The sequence below is a fragment of the Chroicocephalus ridibundus genome, chromosome 7 (genome assembly GCF_963924245.1).
Source record: "Chroicocephalus ridibundus chromosome 7, bChrRid1.1, whole genome shotgun sequence".
Classification (NCBI taxonomy): domain Eukaryota; kingdom Metazoa; phylum Chordata; class Aves; order Charadriiformes; family Laridae; genus Chroicocephalus; species Chroicocephalus ridibundus.
In genome coordinates, this window is record NC_086290.1 from 6,681,381 (window position 1) to 6,698,991 (window position 17,611).

The following is a 17,611-nucleotide window of genomic DNA, read 5'->3' on the forward strand; positions in this document are numbered from 1 at the left end:
AGAGATTGTAAGTGAAGAGACTGCAAGTGAAGAGATAAGTGTCATGCTAAATCTGGCTGGGTAGAATATCAAGAAGGGACTTGTTAGATCCCACATTAATCAACTACCGGCAGTCCAGGGCAGAGCTGCTCCTGCTCCTCCCCTACCTGGGAAATTGCATAAGTTCAAAATGTGTAGAGGATATTCATTAAAATCTGGCAGGTTCACCATCCCACCTGACATGACTTAAACACACGAAGCCTTAAATCCACCTCATTTTTAACCTTTCCTCATTTAACGTGCGCTGTGCAAGTCCTCCTCCTCCAAAAAATTCTCTTGTACTCTTCCATATTTTGACCACTCCTCAATCTTCTCTCCTTAAAATCATTCTCTTACAGAACCTCTATGGGGTGAAATGCCGTTTAAAAGATTCTTCGATCAACATCTATTGTATGATGGTCATATTTATTAAGAACGGCAATAAAAATGACAACTCCATCATCCGGGTTTGTTGTGAAGGACAGAAGTAGTTGTCACAGCCAGCCAAAGTCACAGCCAGACACGTAATGAATAACATTTTGTCAAACGTATTATTCTCAACCTTGTGGACATTTCCAGCCACCAACATCCTTTATTTGTTTCTCTTTGTCAGATCCCTCTGGACTCTCCCTTCAATCTGTCAGATGTGACTGAAATATCTCGTGGAGCTGCTGTATCAGGTAGCACCTGCCTGAGAAGCATCCTGGATATTAACGTACAAAGAGGAACGTCACGGATGACTCCACACAAGCTTACAGAGCTTGCAAGCCTGGTGCCTCTTCACGAGGGAGAACAGCTCACAATAATAGCAAAATTCAGGGTTGGTGACTATTCCTCCCCTATGAGGAAGAGAACCCGGTAGCCACTTGAAGGATACACACGAATGGATGGCTGTCCTCTGTTTTGAACACCCGCCACGGCTCGGAAATCTGTACTACAGACCTGTGCTACTTCTGCCTGCAACGCAGGCGTACTTTCTCGTACATGTGTGCAATACTGTATAAGGAAATAAATATATATGTATGTTTAATGACTTTGATGGAGATGGAGATGGACAATAAAGAGTATAGTCCTCTGGAAAATATGGCATGTTGCAACAGGAGCACCAGGGTATAAGGCAGAAAAAAATGAACACTGTTATGCAAAAAAAATTCTTTTTGTCCATAGGATTATGGTGTACGTCTGCTCTTGAACAAACACAGGAATCCACCTGAAGTCAGTGGGGTCTGCAGGCGCAGAATGATGCCGTGAATGTTCAAGCAATATTTTTAAAGGCATTTTTGTCTCTGAATGTCTTTTTGTTACCAGTGAAACAATTTTGGGTTATACTTCCTATTTAATGGAAATACATTTGGAAGGCTTCTTGGCTGTGACCACAGACATTCTGAGCCACTAATTTAGATTTGGTTTTTTTGTTATCCTCCAATTAACTTCCCCTCTTCACAGGTATAGCTTTTCCAAATTCTCTTCTTCTGAATTCTTCTTTCTTTTATGTACTTCCTATTAACTCTGTTCTTCAAAAAATAAAAGAAAAATTAAAGAAATGCCAGCCACTAGACTGCAACTATATTGATTAATCTGATTAGATATTTCATATTTCCAGTCTTTTGAATATTGTTAAATGCTTCCTTACAATGGCCATCAGATATCTTTCTCCACGTAGCATGAAGGCACATTTCAGGCAAATCCTCCCCACTACCCGTAAAATACTGCCCGCTCTTCTGCTTTACATTCACGCAGCCCCATTCTTGCTTGTTATTAGCAATTCAGCAAATCGTAAAATAACAGCAATCCTGCGTTACTGCACCTTCCTCGAGGAATATGCTCCCCCTAGCACTTGCATAAATGTTATCCCAATCAATAACCTAGTAATTAAAGTCACCAGCCTTTTGGTCTCTTTACAAGTCTCCTTATCTGAAAAAAAAAAACCCCCAACCATTTCTTGCTCTACTTTTTCAAACTGCCTTGGAAACAGAGCAAGAATCATTTGGCCACCCCTTTGTCCTTAACCCCTGAATTAGCTATTGCTGTAATGTCAGTGAAAATCGTTTTGTTTTTCTCTGCAGACACAGCATCATTTTCTTCCTGCACACCGCTTACTCCTTTTCTCATTCTTCCAATTTATCAATAAGCCATAAATTCTGATTTCGATAATACTAGTAGTAGTTTTGTCTCGGGGTTCTTTTTGTTAAGGGGACTCGGTTTTGTTTTGTTTTATTTCCGGTAATAAAAAAACCTCAAGAAACTGAAATGCTAAGGACAGGAAAACATTGGTAAGCAAATGACTGAGTCTGACAAACAATCAATTACCTACACTGCTCAGCTACCAGAACATACCAAGGGTGAAATCCTGCCTCCATTAAAGTCAATGGGAGTTTTGTCACTGACTTCAATCGAGCTAGAATTTCACTCTAGAAATATTGCATGTGACTAACTGGGAGAAACCTGCACGGAAGACACTGCGAGCTTACCTGGGAACTTCATTTCTCAGGAAACTAGAAGCAGCACTTCTAAGTACTGAAATTCAACTTCAGAACTTTCTAGATCATTTCCTTTTTTAAATGTTAGGCAGAGAGAAGATAGAGCTTTTAACACTATGGAAGTATGACACCATTATACTCACGTACTCTAGGGAAAACTATCATTCGCATGATTTTGAACGCGGCTTTCCCCAGCATCTGATGATGAAGGGCCACATCCTGCTCCGCACCCCAAAGGAACTCATTTCAGTCGATGGCACGGCACACACCTGCCCGTCCAGCCTCGTATTTCTGCAGCCTTTGCTATCAAAGTATCTCAACCTGGAGCTAAATTTATTGTATCAATATTTTGTTACGGAAATCACAAAAATCTCAAATACATCATCCGCTAGGAAACGAAAAACCTTTTCCTCTCCCTCTCCCAAGTAACATAAATAAAAATCACATTAAAGAAGTTTTTCTCATTAATACGCCACGGTATGGCACAGTTGGAACTGGCTGACAAGCAGAGCTGCTTGTCCATTTTTGCCTACAACCTCTGCCCAAAGGGAAGGTGCAACAAACATAAACCAGCGCTTTGCCATTCCAGTAGATGAGCGTAGTGCATAGACGTAGCCCTGCCCGCTGGTACTCGCTGTATTTTGAGAGGGGATGATTCCCAGCCAAATATGTCAAAGCAGCTGTCTATCCTAAGTGTGTGCACCCATGATTAAAGAGATACGACCCTGCTAATCCAGCCCTGATTTGGGAAGAAGGATTAATATTTAGACACCACCACCACCACCGCAAATAAGCTTCTGGGACTGTAAAAAAACAGTCAGTCAAGGATGCTTAATCAGGTAGAGATGATTCATTTGAAAAAACCTGCACCATGACCTTTCATGAGTTTCTGAGTGCAGGCAGGCTGTCAAATTTTTATGGAGAAAAGAGGTGTAATCAACTAGTGCTTGCGATGACCTTTTAATAAGTAAATGGCTGAGGCAGGCACGCATTCTGAACAGAATGAGAAATTGGATTTCTATGTGTGCCTAGCGCTTGCTGGGGAAGGTGATGAAATCCCCCCCGCGCTTGTTCTATTAGCCCCGCTCCAACTAATATATATAGATGCACACATATATATCCATATGCAGAGCTGGAACAGCGCAGGGGAGAGCAGAAAACGGTAAAAGTTTGTGCACCCTGCGAAGAGATGATGGCCGTTCAACCCAACCGGTGCCGGTGGGAGCCCCCCGGAGCCCCCGAGGCTCCCGCACCCGCACGGCCGGGAGGCTGCTGGGCAGGAGGAGGCACCGGGGCTCCGCTCACACTGGACCCCGGGGAGGCGGAGGAGAGGAGGATGCCGGTGCCGGGTGGAGGCGACAGGTGGCGGCGGCGGCGGCGGTGGCCCCCGGCTAAAAGCAGCCACCGCGCCAAGCACGACCCGCCGGCGGGACACGGGGCCGCGGCGGGCAGGGGCGATGCGGCACCATAAAAGTCATGGCGGGGCGGCGGGGCGGCGGCGGGCGCCATGAAGGCCGGCGGGGGGGCGGCGGCGGCGGCGGGCGAGGGTCCGCGTCGGGCGGCGGCGGCGGCGGCGGCGGGGGGCGGCGGGCGGCGGCGGCGGCGGGGGGGAGGCGGCGGCGGGCGGCGGGCGGCGGCCAACGCCCGCGAACGGGACCGCACGCACAGCGTCAACACGGCCTTCGGCGCCCTCCGCCGGCTCATCCCCACCCGCCCGGCCGACCGCCGCCTCTCCAAGGTGGAGACGCTGCGCCTGGCCTCCAGCTACATCTCCCACCTGGCCAACGTCCTGCTGCTGCAGCGGCGGCAGGCGGAGGGGGGGGACGCCCCCCAGCCCTGCCCGCAGCCCGCCCCGCAGCACGGCCCGCAGCCTCCGCCGCCCGCCGCCGCCGCAGCCCCCGCGCCCCGGCACATCTGCACCTTCTGCCTCGGCGAGCAGCGGAAGCGGGTAAGGGCCGGCTCCCCAAAATCGCTCTACGGGCACTGTGTCGCAGAGGGTGGTTATCGGTCTCCCAACGTGGGGTTTGGGAGTGTCCCATCCGCGGGCTCGGGGTATAGAATGGTTCCTTGGCATAGAGTCATGGAATGGTTAGAGTTGGAAAGGAACCTTGAAGATCATCCAGTTCCAACCCCCCTGCCATGGGCAGGGACACCTCCCACTAGACCAGGTTGCTCAAAGCCCCATCCAGCCTGGCCTTGACCAACTCCAGGGATGGGGCAGCCACAGCTTCTCTGGGCAACCTCTTCCAGTGTCTCACCACCCTCAGGGTAAAGAATTTCTTCCTAATATCTAATCCAAATCTCTTTCCATTTAAAACGGTTACTCCTCATCCTATCACTCCACTCCCTGGTAGAGTCCCTCCCCATCTTCCCTGTAGCCCCTTTAGGTACTGGAAAGCTGCTATAAGGTCTCCCCAGACCCTTCTCTTCTCCAGGCTGAAGAACCGCAACTCTCTCAGCCTGTCCTCATAGCAGAGGTGCTCCAGCCTCTGATCATCTTCGTGGCCTCCTCTGATCCATGTGTCTCCTAACCTGTGTTTTTTATCCCTCGTACAGCACCGAGAAGGAGAGAAACCGCTGTCTGCTCCAGCTTTAGGTGGACACTGAATCGGCTGAGACGCTCCCACAAATCTTGCACTGACTGTACAACTGCCGTAGGTAACATCACCGCACTCATGCTATATGTTTACATTTAAATAGCGCAGTCCTAAGAGAGTTACTTTTTAAGCCTCTGCGCTTTGTTTCACGTTGCGACAGGTTTATTCAGGGTGTTTTGCAAATGAAATCAAACGCTGTTGAGAGTCAGTGGCACCTGGTGCAGCAGCTATTTTAGTGGGAGAAATGCTAAACCGAAGCAGCCAAGCCCTGATCCTGGTGTCTCCTAAACCTGTGTCACATGGTGAAACTTGAACTTCCAAGCACACAGCGTCTCCTGTCAGGGGAAAAAGCTGTCACGAACGGGTCGTGCTGTACCCCTTCAGCCCGGCTGGGGCTGCACGCAGCGGCTGCTGCCCACTCCTCCAGCTCTCGGGGTGGGGAGCCGGTACGGACAGCTGACATGCTTGGGAGGCTTGAAGGATGCTGGGGGATTATTTTAAGGCGTTCACAGAAAGTTGGGAAACTTTCCAGTGAAAGCACCACCATTGGCTGTGCGCGGAGGCACAGCAGCGCATCGGCACGGGACGCGGCCAGGACAGGAGAGGAAAGTGAAGTGCTGCGTAAGCGATGCTCTTTTCTTATTAGCGGTGCAAGTTGTGCCAGTCCTTTAAATAGCATGGGATATTCCTGAATCTGGCTGGCAAGCAGGGGGTGGGGAGGGTTTCCCAAGGACTCTCTACATTTACCCGTCACCCAGGTCATTCCCAAATTGTGCCTCTACATCACTGATGTCATTTATCTCCCTGCAGGTTATTAACTTGTATACTTTTTCTTTTTAGAGGTCTAAAAAGCAAATATGCATGTTATATTTTCAGGTTTGGACGTTAATGAAGGCTAATATAAAACCCCAGTAATGGTGGGTTTTAAAAGAATACATAGTTAGTTTAATTTTGCAACGGTTTTTATAGTAATTTATAATATATCTAATTAGGCCTTAATTAATCTTAACTTTGGGAGGCGCTCTGTGTTCTTTAAAAGCTTGGTAACTGTACCGCTCTGAGACGTGCTGCAAAGCGTAAGTGTCTGGTTTTGCCTCCCCTGGTGCCATCTGTTGGGTTCTCCCGGCCAGCCTCGCCGCTTCAGCCAGACGTGAGGACCGCAGGGGCAGCGCTGCCTTCCTCACTTCACTTTCTGTGTAGAATTTCCTCCCCTTCCCCTAAGTAAGTGCATTTATTAATGAAGAACTTTAGCAAGATCTTGGTATATTGCTCATGCAACTTCACGTTTTCAGTTTTCCTTCTCCCCTCCCCAACACGCACCAACCACCTTTCTGTTACCACCATGAGGAAAAATATGATGTACCTGCAGAACCTGCTGTAAACTGCTCCTTTAAAACCCTAATCGAGAAGAATACTGAAGCAAAGTTCCAGCGATTCCACGTCATGTAGGTCTATTCACTAATTAAAAGCCACATGCTGTATTTTCCTGGATTGAGAAGAGTTTTTAATTTTTAAAAGGTTTCTATCATTAATTTAAAAAAAAAAAAACCACCAACTTTAAATTGCTGCCAGGTTATGATCTTTGCTTTGGCATCGATTCGTGAAGCTGGAACTCTGTCATGTTTATACAAAGTGCTTTTTAACTTTTGTATTGTGTCGGCATTTGTGTGTGTGGGTATAGATTTCTACAAACATGCCTTCCTGGCTTTTTTTTTTTTTAAATGAATTTGAAAAAGTTTGTCTTTTACAAATTTATTTACCTTATAATTAAAGCTGATCTCTTACATTTAAGCGCTACATTCTTATGAACACATTAAACCAAAGCACCTGCCCCGCTTTACAGGCAATTAACACTAATCTATTCATTTAGCTGTGTCATTCAGTATGATACCCTAAAATGGCAAAAAATAATGCATTTTCAAACAAATTTAGGAAAATTTTGCATTGAGCATGGTCTGATTTTTGCAATTCGTAAGAAAGACAAATTAATTGTTTCAGGTTCTCAAAATGTGACTTTTTTGCAGTTTTAAGAGTTTTGAGCATAGTACTTGGCAAATGCAGCCAATTAAAATAAAATTTGGATTTTATAGGATATCTCTGTACTTAGTGATTGAAGGAAATGAGTATAAAAAAGCGAGGTCCACTTTTGCACCACAGTGTTAGCTGAAAGCTCATGACCTGAAAATCTCCTGAATAATTTGCACCATCCTACAGGAATTTGGTGTTCTCACTCTAAATGGGATTTCATCTCCCTGGTTTTGTATAACGTTTATACAGAATGCTTTCCAATGACAAAAGCAGGAGTAGGCTGTTACGACTTGGCCATCTCTCCTCTTTAATGTGGCTCAGTGTAGCATTAAATTCTTTTCTCTTTACTCAGGAAAAAGTGTTGAATTCAACTGGGCTTGAAGATTTTGGTATAATGCTCGGGGTTTCAATTACTACATAATACTGGAATTTCAGTAACACTGATTGATTGTGGCAGAAATTAGGCCCCAGAGCACTGTAGCCCAAATATTCATGGTGTAGACAGATAATATCTATCCAAAACAATTATGACAGTGATTTCTGTGAGGAACAGACCCCAAGCCTGCATTTGTGTATATGTTACACTATGTATTTAAATGGAGACAAGCGTGGACAGATCCTTACTTTTGCTGACGTTTATTTATGATGTAAAACTTCTCTACCCTCAGGAGCAAAAAAAAGATACAGGACTGAGCTGTTACTGTGTAAAGCGTTTTCTATAAACCTAGGGAAAAAGGATTTAATTTCTAGAGAGACAGATGAATTGAGTGCTCAGATTTCACATATAAAGAGCTCACTCATCATTAGGTATTTTATTGAATTTTTACTGTATGGGTTTGTGTGTCTCATCAGTTCTATTCTTTTAATCATTTCACAGAGAGGCATTGTTCATGGCATTCACAAATATATATTTATAAGCCAAAATTTGGAGGGTGTCTAAAAGCAAGTACCTTACTGGATGGTCAGGCATTGGAACGATGTGCGTTTTTCCAGAGGTGCCGAGCACCCTCTTGTTCTGCTGAAGACATTGGGTTTTTTGACGTATTTGTAAGTGCATTCTGTTCTGTATGTATGAACAGGGGCATGCCTGATGCCGGTCCCACCTTTGTTTTCCTGTAAACACTTGGCTATTCAATTTACGTGATGCATGAATAAAGCAGCAATGGTGAGATACACACCATTTGATCTTAGATCCTATTAAATGATTGTTAAAATATTCCAAGCATCGTACTTTGTATAAATCATTGTACTCTAGCCTGCTACATCACAATATAAAAACAGCATCAAGCAAAACGAATAAATCATGTTGTTTGATTTTACTGGTTAAGTTTAAAGAAGTATTTGAACATAGTTCTTGGTTATTTATAAATTAATCATAATGTAAGTCAAAGTACTTTTGTATGATAGCTACTATTTTCAGTTCTGTTCTACAACGTGGAAGTTTCCTTTCTAATACCTTCTGGGAAAATCTACTTCTTTACAAAAATCTGTATTTGTTTGCAAAATGTGCTTATATTTGCTAAAATAAACTGTATTTTTGTTACTAATTTAAACAATATGAACACAAAGGTGGTAGTTCTCTTCTATGACATGTCAGTTAAGTATTTATCTTTTTCAAATCTATCTATACAAGATTTCAGCAGCGTATATATGTATGTACGTACGTACGTACTATATCTATGTATGTACGTACATACTACAGGGCTGCCAGAATGGTTGCATAAGACCAGTAGCTTTTAAACCATTAACCATGGACCAGTTATGTTTTGGAGGCAGCATTCTGATCCTCCAAGGTCTCCCTCTCTTTAGCACTGAGAAAGTCATACTAATACTTAAGGTTGAGCTATTCAGACATCACACAAGCCACTTATCACCCCCTGTATCTACTCCCACTACCAAAACTCGTCTCATTGAGCTTCAGATTTCTAATACACCACTAAAGATGCATCCTGGGCGCTTCCGTGAAATTGTAGGGCTTCATCTGCAAGCTACGCGTCTCTCCTAGGGTGTGCATTGGCAGTAGAGAAGGAAAGCGGGTAGAAAGCTTGGAAAAATGAACAAGAGGGTTCCTCTGCGTAGGGCCGGCATGACGTTGTTAAGTGCCAAATACAGGGGCAGTTGTAGGGAGGGAAAGGACGGAGGAAGGATAGCGGGAGAAGAAGGGAAGAGGTTGACTTACCGATGGAAGTTCCACGTTTTCCAGCATCAGGCTAAACAAGTCAGAACATAAGCTAAAGAGCCCATAGTATGAGCAGTCAGTGCCATGTTTCCCCATAAGCAATTTTCTTGGGATGTTGCATGTTTATGGCCAGAAGGATTCATGGTTCCTAAGGCAGCAAATTGGACATCACTGAAGAGGAAAAGCTAATCAGCCAAGTGACTGCATTAAAACTCTGCCAAATTTACCCTTTCTGAAAGGCAAATAGTAAATAATAAATCTTTAATCATCATACTTAATCCTATATCATCACATCCGCTCCCCAATATATACTCCATGTGACACCGTATGAGCCATTTCACAGAAGCCATAAAAGTTAAGCAAAAATTAGAGTCCACTGAAAATTTGAGACACTAAAATCTTTGATGCCATTTGTTCCTAGATTCTTTCAAAATAGACCTTCAACTTCCTCCCACAAAAGAAAACTGGTTTCTGTGTTTTGGCCTGTTGAACTCTGACACACTAGACACTACATTGAGAGAATCTCACAAAAAAACATAAAACCTAAAACATCTGTCTAAATATCACTTCTCAAAAGAGAGTAGTAATGTCTTGATTGATAGCGAGAGCTACTGGATAATACAAGGCTAAGAGAAGGAGTTTATATAAAATTAGCTAAAATAGACAGCATGCTGCCAAGGCAAAGGATCTGGGGGATATATTATACTAGGAATCCTTTGAAGGTTGAAGAAAAGTGTTTCTAAAGAATCAACATGGGATTGTGGGGGAGGAAGAGAAAATTATTACTGGGATAAAAAATACCGTTGAGTTTTGTGAAACCTAAGAAAAAAAAACTCAACAAAACCCATTACTTAATAGTGAGAAGAACTGAACTGTCTGAACATATTTCTTCCAAAACTTTTTCAAAAATTGGATATACATACATAGCCAGGCAGCCCAGTGTCTTATCTCAAGTGAAATCCTTTAGCTATTACAACATAATACAGAGCTTCAGAAAGCTTGAAGATTCATCCCACTTTTGAAGTGGTACAGTAACGAATACAGACTTCCTCAGGAGCGGAAGGAGACAGAGAGGGCATTGATAAAGAACAGTAACCAGTAGCCCACCGAGGAGGATATTCTCTGCAGTGCCCAGAGAAATCCCAGTTCAAGTCCAGGTCAACACTTATCCTTACAAATGCTCTAATCATTGTAACCCTCCCTCATTGCACAGGAGGTGTATTTGGTGTCTATGTGGCTCCCAAGCAGTATCTGGTGAGAGGTAGGTATCTCAAATCTGCAAGAACTATGGCACAACTGGGCAAGAGCTGGGCAACTGAAGGGGGTTGTTTTGTTGTTTTAGTTAACATTTAGATATTTATCATAATTTAGACAACTAGGAAAGGTCCCCATGAATTGCTGTGCTACAATTAGGTACCATAATTATGCTTAATTGAAAATCAGGATGGATGTATCCATGCATTTTCCCCAGCAGAAGGCCAATGTAAGGCGGTCCTTCCTCCACTTTCTCTTTCCTGACCCCTCAGTTGTGTCACTGGGTCACTGGAACTTTTTGTCAACCCTCTCTGAAGCCAGGTGAGGTAAATAATTTACGTTAAAACAGCAACAGCAAAACAAACCAACAAACAACCCCCCCAAAAACCCCAAAAGAAATCTAGCTCTTGCAAGGATTTGGCATCCTGATACAAGTGAACTATGATGCACAAAAGAAAGTGTCCCCTGTTGTGGTGCTAGATAAAACGTTCACATAACAAAACACTTAAGATACCAGTTGCTTTAGAAAGGCCTTATCTTCTCTCATTCATTTACTATGTTCACATCACAGTAGTGTTGTGAGGTTTTAATTAAACATTTGGAAATTGCTATGGGTTCTTCCAAAGGAGAAGCCAATAGAAATAAGACAATTACACTGAAATGGGTGATGAAATAAGTAAGTGATAAAAGTAATGCTACCTGTTATGGCATCTCTCTCTAACATCTGATTGTCTTTCCTTCACATTATTAAAATAAACCCTACTTTCCAAGCATATGTATGCAGATCATTTTTAAATGCAAAGATTACAGAAAAAGGTAATTCTTTCAAGAAGGGAATTGAGCTCGGCAGAAAGGGTAGGCATCTGTCAGGCCCAGATAAGATCAGACAGCTGTGTCTATCCTGAAAGGGTGTTGTGAAGCTAAGTTTTCCTAGGGAAATAACATCTTTGCTGTGAAAAGCAGCAAAATATAATGAAGCCTCCAAACAAATAAGTAGAGAAAACAGAAACTCTCAGAGATCATTTTTATCTAAAATACCAACCCTATATCAGGAGAAAAAATGCAGGATGAGAGGAGGATAACATCTTTACCAAACAGTAAAAAATAAGGGGTGGGAGGATCATCTCACTTTGTGTTCTCAATCAAATTAATCCTTTAGATTAGAATCAAAGGTAAGAGGAGGCTTCAGCAGCGATAATCACTGCAGAAAGCCACTAGGACAGTAAGAGGGCTGGGACACATGACACCTAGGACAGGCTATGGGAAGAGGGGGTGGTTAAAATGGAGATGAGAAAGAAAGCTAGGTGGAAATCTAACAGCAGTCTTGCAGCAGCTAAAGGGGAAGGCAGAGACAAGCTTTTTTGAGAGGCGCACAATGAAAGGACAAGCAGCAATAATCACAAATTGCAATAAGGTAATTTTCTTTTTTTGACTTCAGGCAAAGCACTCCTCACCAGAAGCGCAGTTAAGCCCTGGCACAGGTGGTCCAGGGAGGCTAAGGAAGCCTTGGAGAGTTTCAGAACTTGCCGGGGCAAGGCCCCGAGCAGTCCGGTCTAACTTTGCAGTCAGCCTTGCTTTGAAAATGGAAGATGTATTGAATAACTCAAGAGGTCCTTTTCAATCTAATTTTTTGTATGATTCTATGAAATGATGAGCTTATGGTTCTCCGGAAAGAACAGAATAATAAGAAAAAACTTGAAAAATGCAAGGACTTCAAGATTTATACTTCTATACTTCTGGGCAGTGCCCGGATCTATTAGTCCAGATGAAAACGTGGGGTGTTCAGTTATGCATATCAACAGGAGAGCAAAAAAGTTCCTGGAGAAAGGATGAACTGAACGTGCCTATAAAGGGGATTTCCAAAAAGAGAAACAGTGAGAGGCAGGGGTCTGGTTCTCTCAGAAGGGCCTCTCAGGTCTATTCTGGGCCTGAATTAGTAAAAAGGTTTTAATGATTTGCTTGGATGATGGTTTAAGATTTCAATTTACAGGTGGTAGCTTTGGAGGGTAGGATTAGAATTAGAGATGAACTCAGAAAGAAAAACAAAAGGAGAAATGTTCTTAAAAAGATGCACTTCAATATAGAAATGTATGTGGTACTACACATGGGTAGGAATAATCCACCACACGAACAAATGATGGAGAATGACAGGCAGAAAATTATTTTTGAGGTGTTGCATATCACAAACATGAAAAGCCTTTGCAGGGAAAGTAAACCTCACACAGGATGCATATTTCATCAAGATCCCTTTGGGCGCTATTTTCTATGATTGTTAGAACTTCCCCAAGTTCTATCTGAAAGATCTGTCTGGGTGGAAAATCTGTTAAAACTTGTAACTTAAAAGAATACTTAAAAGAATATAGAGAAATACATAGTCTTAACTACTATGTCTGTGCAAACGAAATGACGGAGGGGGGCTTGCGATTGTGAATGCCAAACTAGGTAACAGTGACACAGGGTATCTGTATTTTATTAACTAAAAAACGTTTGCCGAAGATACGTGCTGTAGTATCAAAAGAAGTTATGAGACCCTGAAATTTTCAATGGCAACATTTAAAGACCATGCGGTGCTGGCAGTGCTGGGAGCCTGAGTGTCTGCTAAATGCAGTGATCAGCATCGCAGAAATGCACAATAGAAATATTAGCATCATGGTAAGAGGCATCACAAACTGATTCAACATAAATACATGGGAAGCAGGAGCCAGGCTGCAGGGTAGCAAGGCCCTGCTCTGTGCTGGTGTGTTACCACTGCGACTGATTATTTTTATTTTTGCCACACTGGTCAAAGAAAACCTGAGTGGAAAAGACAGGCTTTTATAACAGGTGCTGTGAAAGATAAGACCATAAGTGAGAGTTTCTGGCTGATGTGGGAGGCAGACTCCGGAACGCTCAGTATCGACACCAGCTGGGTGCTAAGCACCAACACTGCACTAGCCGGGCATAGATCAGGACCACTGAGGCATCGTCAGTGGCCAGCAAGACAGATCCAAAGAGAAAGTGCCAAAAGCGATCCACAACATTCCTGCAGTGCACAAAATATAGCTGAACCCAGCTAGAGCCGGGATAAAAATCAAAGGCTATTTTTCTGCTACATAAAGCGTGTTACTGCTTATTTTAGCATCTGTAATGAGATGCAGCAGAAATAAAATGCATGTTATGGTGTGCTTATACATTCCAGCAAATGCCATAACATTGCAGTGTACTTCCTTACATGAGACAATCCATTGATTGGCACATTTCAGCTGTCACTAACGCATTACAAATGAGCAGATCCCCTTCTGTGCAGAAACTATTTCTCCCTGCCATCTTGGTGTGTTCGCCTATACTCACGTGGCCCAGCTTTCCCCAGGGTGGGAAATAAGTAGGAAAAATGACTTAACAAATCACTACCGTTAGGAAAACACCACCACTCTTGAAATGTTTTAATTAAGCTGGCTAAACTGTTTAATTAAAACTATTTAAAAGGCCCATTCTCATTTCCATTATGGACTTTAAAGATCTTACAGCCCCAAAGAGTATAAAGGAATCCAAAATTAGCCATAATGTAAATAAGAATTACCGACCTTATTTTCACTAGCATTATTTATAGTTAGTGATCTTCTCATGGTGGCTTGATTATCATCTGATTGTAAAAGGCTAATAATTTCACTCCATTACCCTCCAGATCTGGTACTCTTTTGTCAGTAGTTTAACAGATGCCAAGTATAAAGAAAATAAAAGAAAAAGAAAACTTAAGAATTTCAGTAACACAGAAAATTAAGGCTGTTAAAAGGCAAAGTTGGGCAATTCCTGCAGCAGTGATTTAGGTTGTTGCCCACCACCTCCATCTGCTGAAAGTCACTGTCCGTACCAGAAGAAACAGATAAATCTTGGGGGTATCACAGTTCCTGGACTGACATAATAGCTTAAACTAGATCAACAGTGGTTTCAAAGGACACATTAGACTGTTAGCTGTGGTGGTTACACATGCGGCTACTTTTGCCAGCTCTGCCAGCCACTCACTAACCTCTGCCACAGGAAGGGACATAAAGTTGGGGCAATAGCTTCCAAAGTTGCCGTGCAGTCAGAAATTGCCAGAACTTACCTGTCAATACCCAAATCCATTCGAATTTCAACAAGACTTGAGTCTTTGGAAATGAAATTGAGGTTTTATGGAAAAAAATCGCCAGTATTCAGATGGTGATTAAAAATGCCAAGGCATACAAAGATATGACATCTACATACATCCTAACACACTTCTGTGTATGTTCTTCTAGACCAACCGTTACCTGAACTGCACTAAAACTGACCAGCGTTGAAGTGAGCAGGAGCACGAGAGACCATCTTTTTGTATTCCAAATGACCATACTAACACAGAATCATTTATGGGGGTGAATATCAGCTAAGAAGTGATGAACGGTGTGTATGACCCCGACGTGGTTGCTACCAGGTTACTTCCACAAAGATGCTGATGGAGGTATACTCCATCCTTGCTGAACAGGACAAGCCATGCTGACAGGTCACAGAGAGGAGGAGTCAGGAAACAAGACGCTCTGCTCAGTGTGTTTGTTCCTTTTTTACAGTCCAAAGACATAACTGAAATACCTATTTCAGTAACTTAGCTCAAACAAGCATATTCTTCAATCCCCACCAAGAGGGTCCCCAAACACACAACTGCTGTTCCATACCCAAATGTCAGCAGAGCAGCTGAGCGACATACAGGCCTGGAAAAAAGAGGGAGAGCTCAGTGCCAACCAGGGAAAAAATAATAAAAAACCCTTTTTGTGGCTACTTGATGACATATGGTAGACGGTTTGAGCTTTCTTGTGAATCCCTGACAAGTCAATCTGCTATGCAGAATTGGAATATTACATCTGATAATGTCCAAGTCCCATTTTTTTCAGGATTGGTACTCCATTATGCTCCCATTTTAGGCAGAAATTAAACCTGCAGCTCACTTTGCCTCAACATTTAAGGGTAGGTTTCAGTTTCTAATAACTCTGTGTCACCTTGGAAAATTAAAATAGTATCTCTTGTTCTGATTGTATATGAAAGTATAGCTAAAACAAATTTCATGGCACTGATTAAGTGTCGTGTTCACTAAACTTTAAAATCCTATTATGGATCTTTCTATATCGGTGTTTGCGTATGCTGCATGGTGAGTAAGAAAAATCAGATTTCAGGTGCTTACAAGCATGACAAATAGGCACTGAAGTGGCCTTGAGCACCGTGATGTAGTAATGGAGAGGAAATTGAAGCATTCAATATTCTGAGGTGCCTGAGCCCTCTGCAGATGGCTCTTGGATACTTGTTAGTAATGTAGCAAAGAAAAAAAATGCCTCCAGTTTTGTTGGGGTTCGTTGTGTTTTTTTTAACACTGTCAAAATGCGTAATTTTAATGGATGCAATACAATGTGAATAATAATAATATGGACACTAACTTGCAGCTATTACTTTAGGTATTCAGCTCTGAATGAAATTAATGCAAGATTTAGCAAGTCCTTTGTACAGTAACAAACCTCCAATCTCATGAGGTTACCATACATTTCTGTGTTAATTAGGAGCTTTATGGAATTTAATTCAGGGCTGCTGACAGAAAGGCTTGTGATCAGGAGTATTTTAAACTTGTGACTGACAGTAACAGCAGTGCTACAGTCTATTGCCTTAGTTGGACTGTGCATTCTGCTCATCTTCGTATCCCAACGTTTCATTAAATAAGTTGGTGCTTAGTAACTCATTAAAAATGTACATATATTTGTATATGTTCATCATTGTATAAGTCTGCATTTTATAATTGGATATATAACTAAAATGCAGAAATCACATTACATGCTTTTATTTTTGTGCCTGTTTCCATCTGGCAGGTAGACCTGTGGAAAGAAACGCATTCAAAGATGAACAGATGACCTGAAAATATTTATATATTGTATAATCCATTTAGACATTCACTTTCAGGGAATGAAGACAATATCAGCAGGTATCTGATAATTAGGTGCCATTAGCACATGCATAAAGATACATTTTAATCTGTTCTACTGCAGTGAAACTGTGGAGGTTTAATAATTTTAACTTAAGAGTTACTCTGGTTTAGATTTTCATATAGATGGAGGCGTTACAATTCTGAAATAAAGTTTAATGTTAAAAAAGTCCCAAAAGATTAGAATAGTGATACTTCAAGATTGTCAGCCACGTGTGAGTCATAGCAAAAATTTGTGAGTTCTTAACACAAAACTCCCTAATCTTCCAGCAAGAATAATTCTGTATCTTTAAATAAAATTAACTTAAATTATTTGGGTTGTAGGTCGGATCAAATGTGTAGAGCACATAACAGATTAGAACAACAAATTGGCTGTTACTCAGTAATACACACAGGTGTGACCCTGCAAAGGTCAATAGCCAAACACTTTGTTCAAGTATGGAAAGTTAAAAATAGACTGTGCAAGTGTTGTTTATATAAATCGGTGATGTACAGGAGCCTTCAAAAGCCAATACGAGTGAAAAAGTGTATTTAATTACCTAAAATTGAATTGACCTCTATATGAGAAAAATATGAAATATGAACAACCCAGCAGTTTTACCAAAGAAATGAAGTGGTACTTTATAAGATTATTAGAATTTCTATTGATTTTGTGAATAATTGTGTCCTTGATTATTTTATCTGTCTTTCCACACATTCAGTCATCCCCTACAAATGAAATTAAATTATTGTTTAAATAGAATCTGAGCACATCCTCAAGCAAAATAATATAACTAGCGATAGCACAACAATTCAGTAGCTCCCTGCAGCAGTACACAGAATCCATCCAAAAATTAGATTGTGTCCCAGCGTGCTGCAAAACTACACTTTCCTGGCTCTCCGTATGTTATCAGACAAAGCCAAGCCAGCCAAAGGATGGAATCAGGTAACTGTTGCTTGAATTCCTGTTTCTCCCCTAAAGCCAGCACTCGCATTCCCCCAGTGCCTTACAACCAAGCCTGCAGACCGTACAAGGGCAGGGATTCCCCATTGATGGTCCTCTCCTTCAGGAGCACAGGGGGAGGAAAGAGGACTGTGTTCCTCCTCACCGAGGAAGAAC

General features: G+C 42.3%; 1 protein-coding gene across 8 annotated transcripts; it reads left to right on the forward strand.

Annotated features, from left to right (window-relative positions):
• The first annotated feature begins 3,819 nt into the window (after nucleotides 1–3,819).
• LOC134518889 (transcription factor 15-like) lies at nucleotides 3,820–8,684 on the forward strand. 8 transcript variants are annotated; one of them, XR_010072077.1, is made up of 4 exons: nucleotides 3,820–4,446; nucleotides 5,055–5,156; nucleotides 6,226–6,316; nucleotides 6,388–8,684. XR_010072077.1 is itself a non-coding variant. In XM_063342225.1 (2 exons), the coding sequence occupies exons 1-2, from the start codon at nucleotides 4,006–4,008 to the stop codon at nucleotides 5,103–5,105; spliced, it is 492 nt and encodes a 163-aa protein (XP_063198295.1). In that variant the 5' UTR covers nucleotides 3,820–4,005; the 3' UTR covers nucleotides 5,106–8,684. The 8 variants fall into 8 exon arrangements, 1 of the variants encoding a protein (XP_063198295.1); XR_010072074.1 differs by having other exon boundaries at nucleotides 5,055–6,316; XR_010072073.1 differs by having other exon boundaries at nucleotides 5,256–8,684.
• The last annotated feature ends 8,927 nt before the right edge of the window (nucleotides 8,685–17,611 follow it).

What these genes read in the sequence shown, in the direction of transcription:
- LOC134518889 (XM_063342225.1), top strand. Translation starts at nt 4,006, where the DNA reads ATGAAGGCCGGCGGGGGGGCGGCGGCGGCGGCGGGCGAGGGTCCGCGT. An exon ending in TCGGCGAGCAGCGGAAGCGG is followed by an intron (nt 4,447 to 5,054) that starts GTAAGGGCCGGC and finishes TCCCTCGTACAG; the next exon opens with CACCGAGAAGGAGAGAAACC.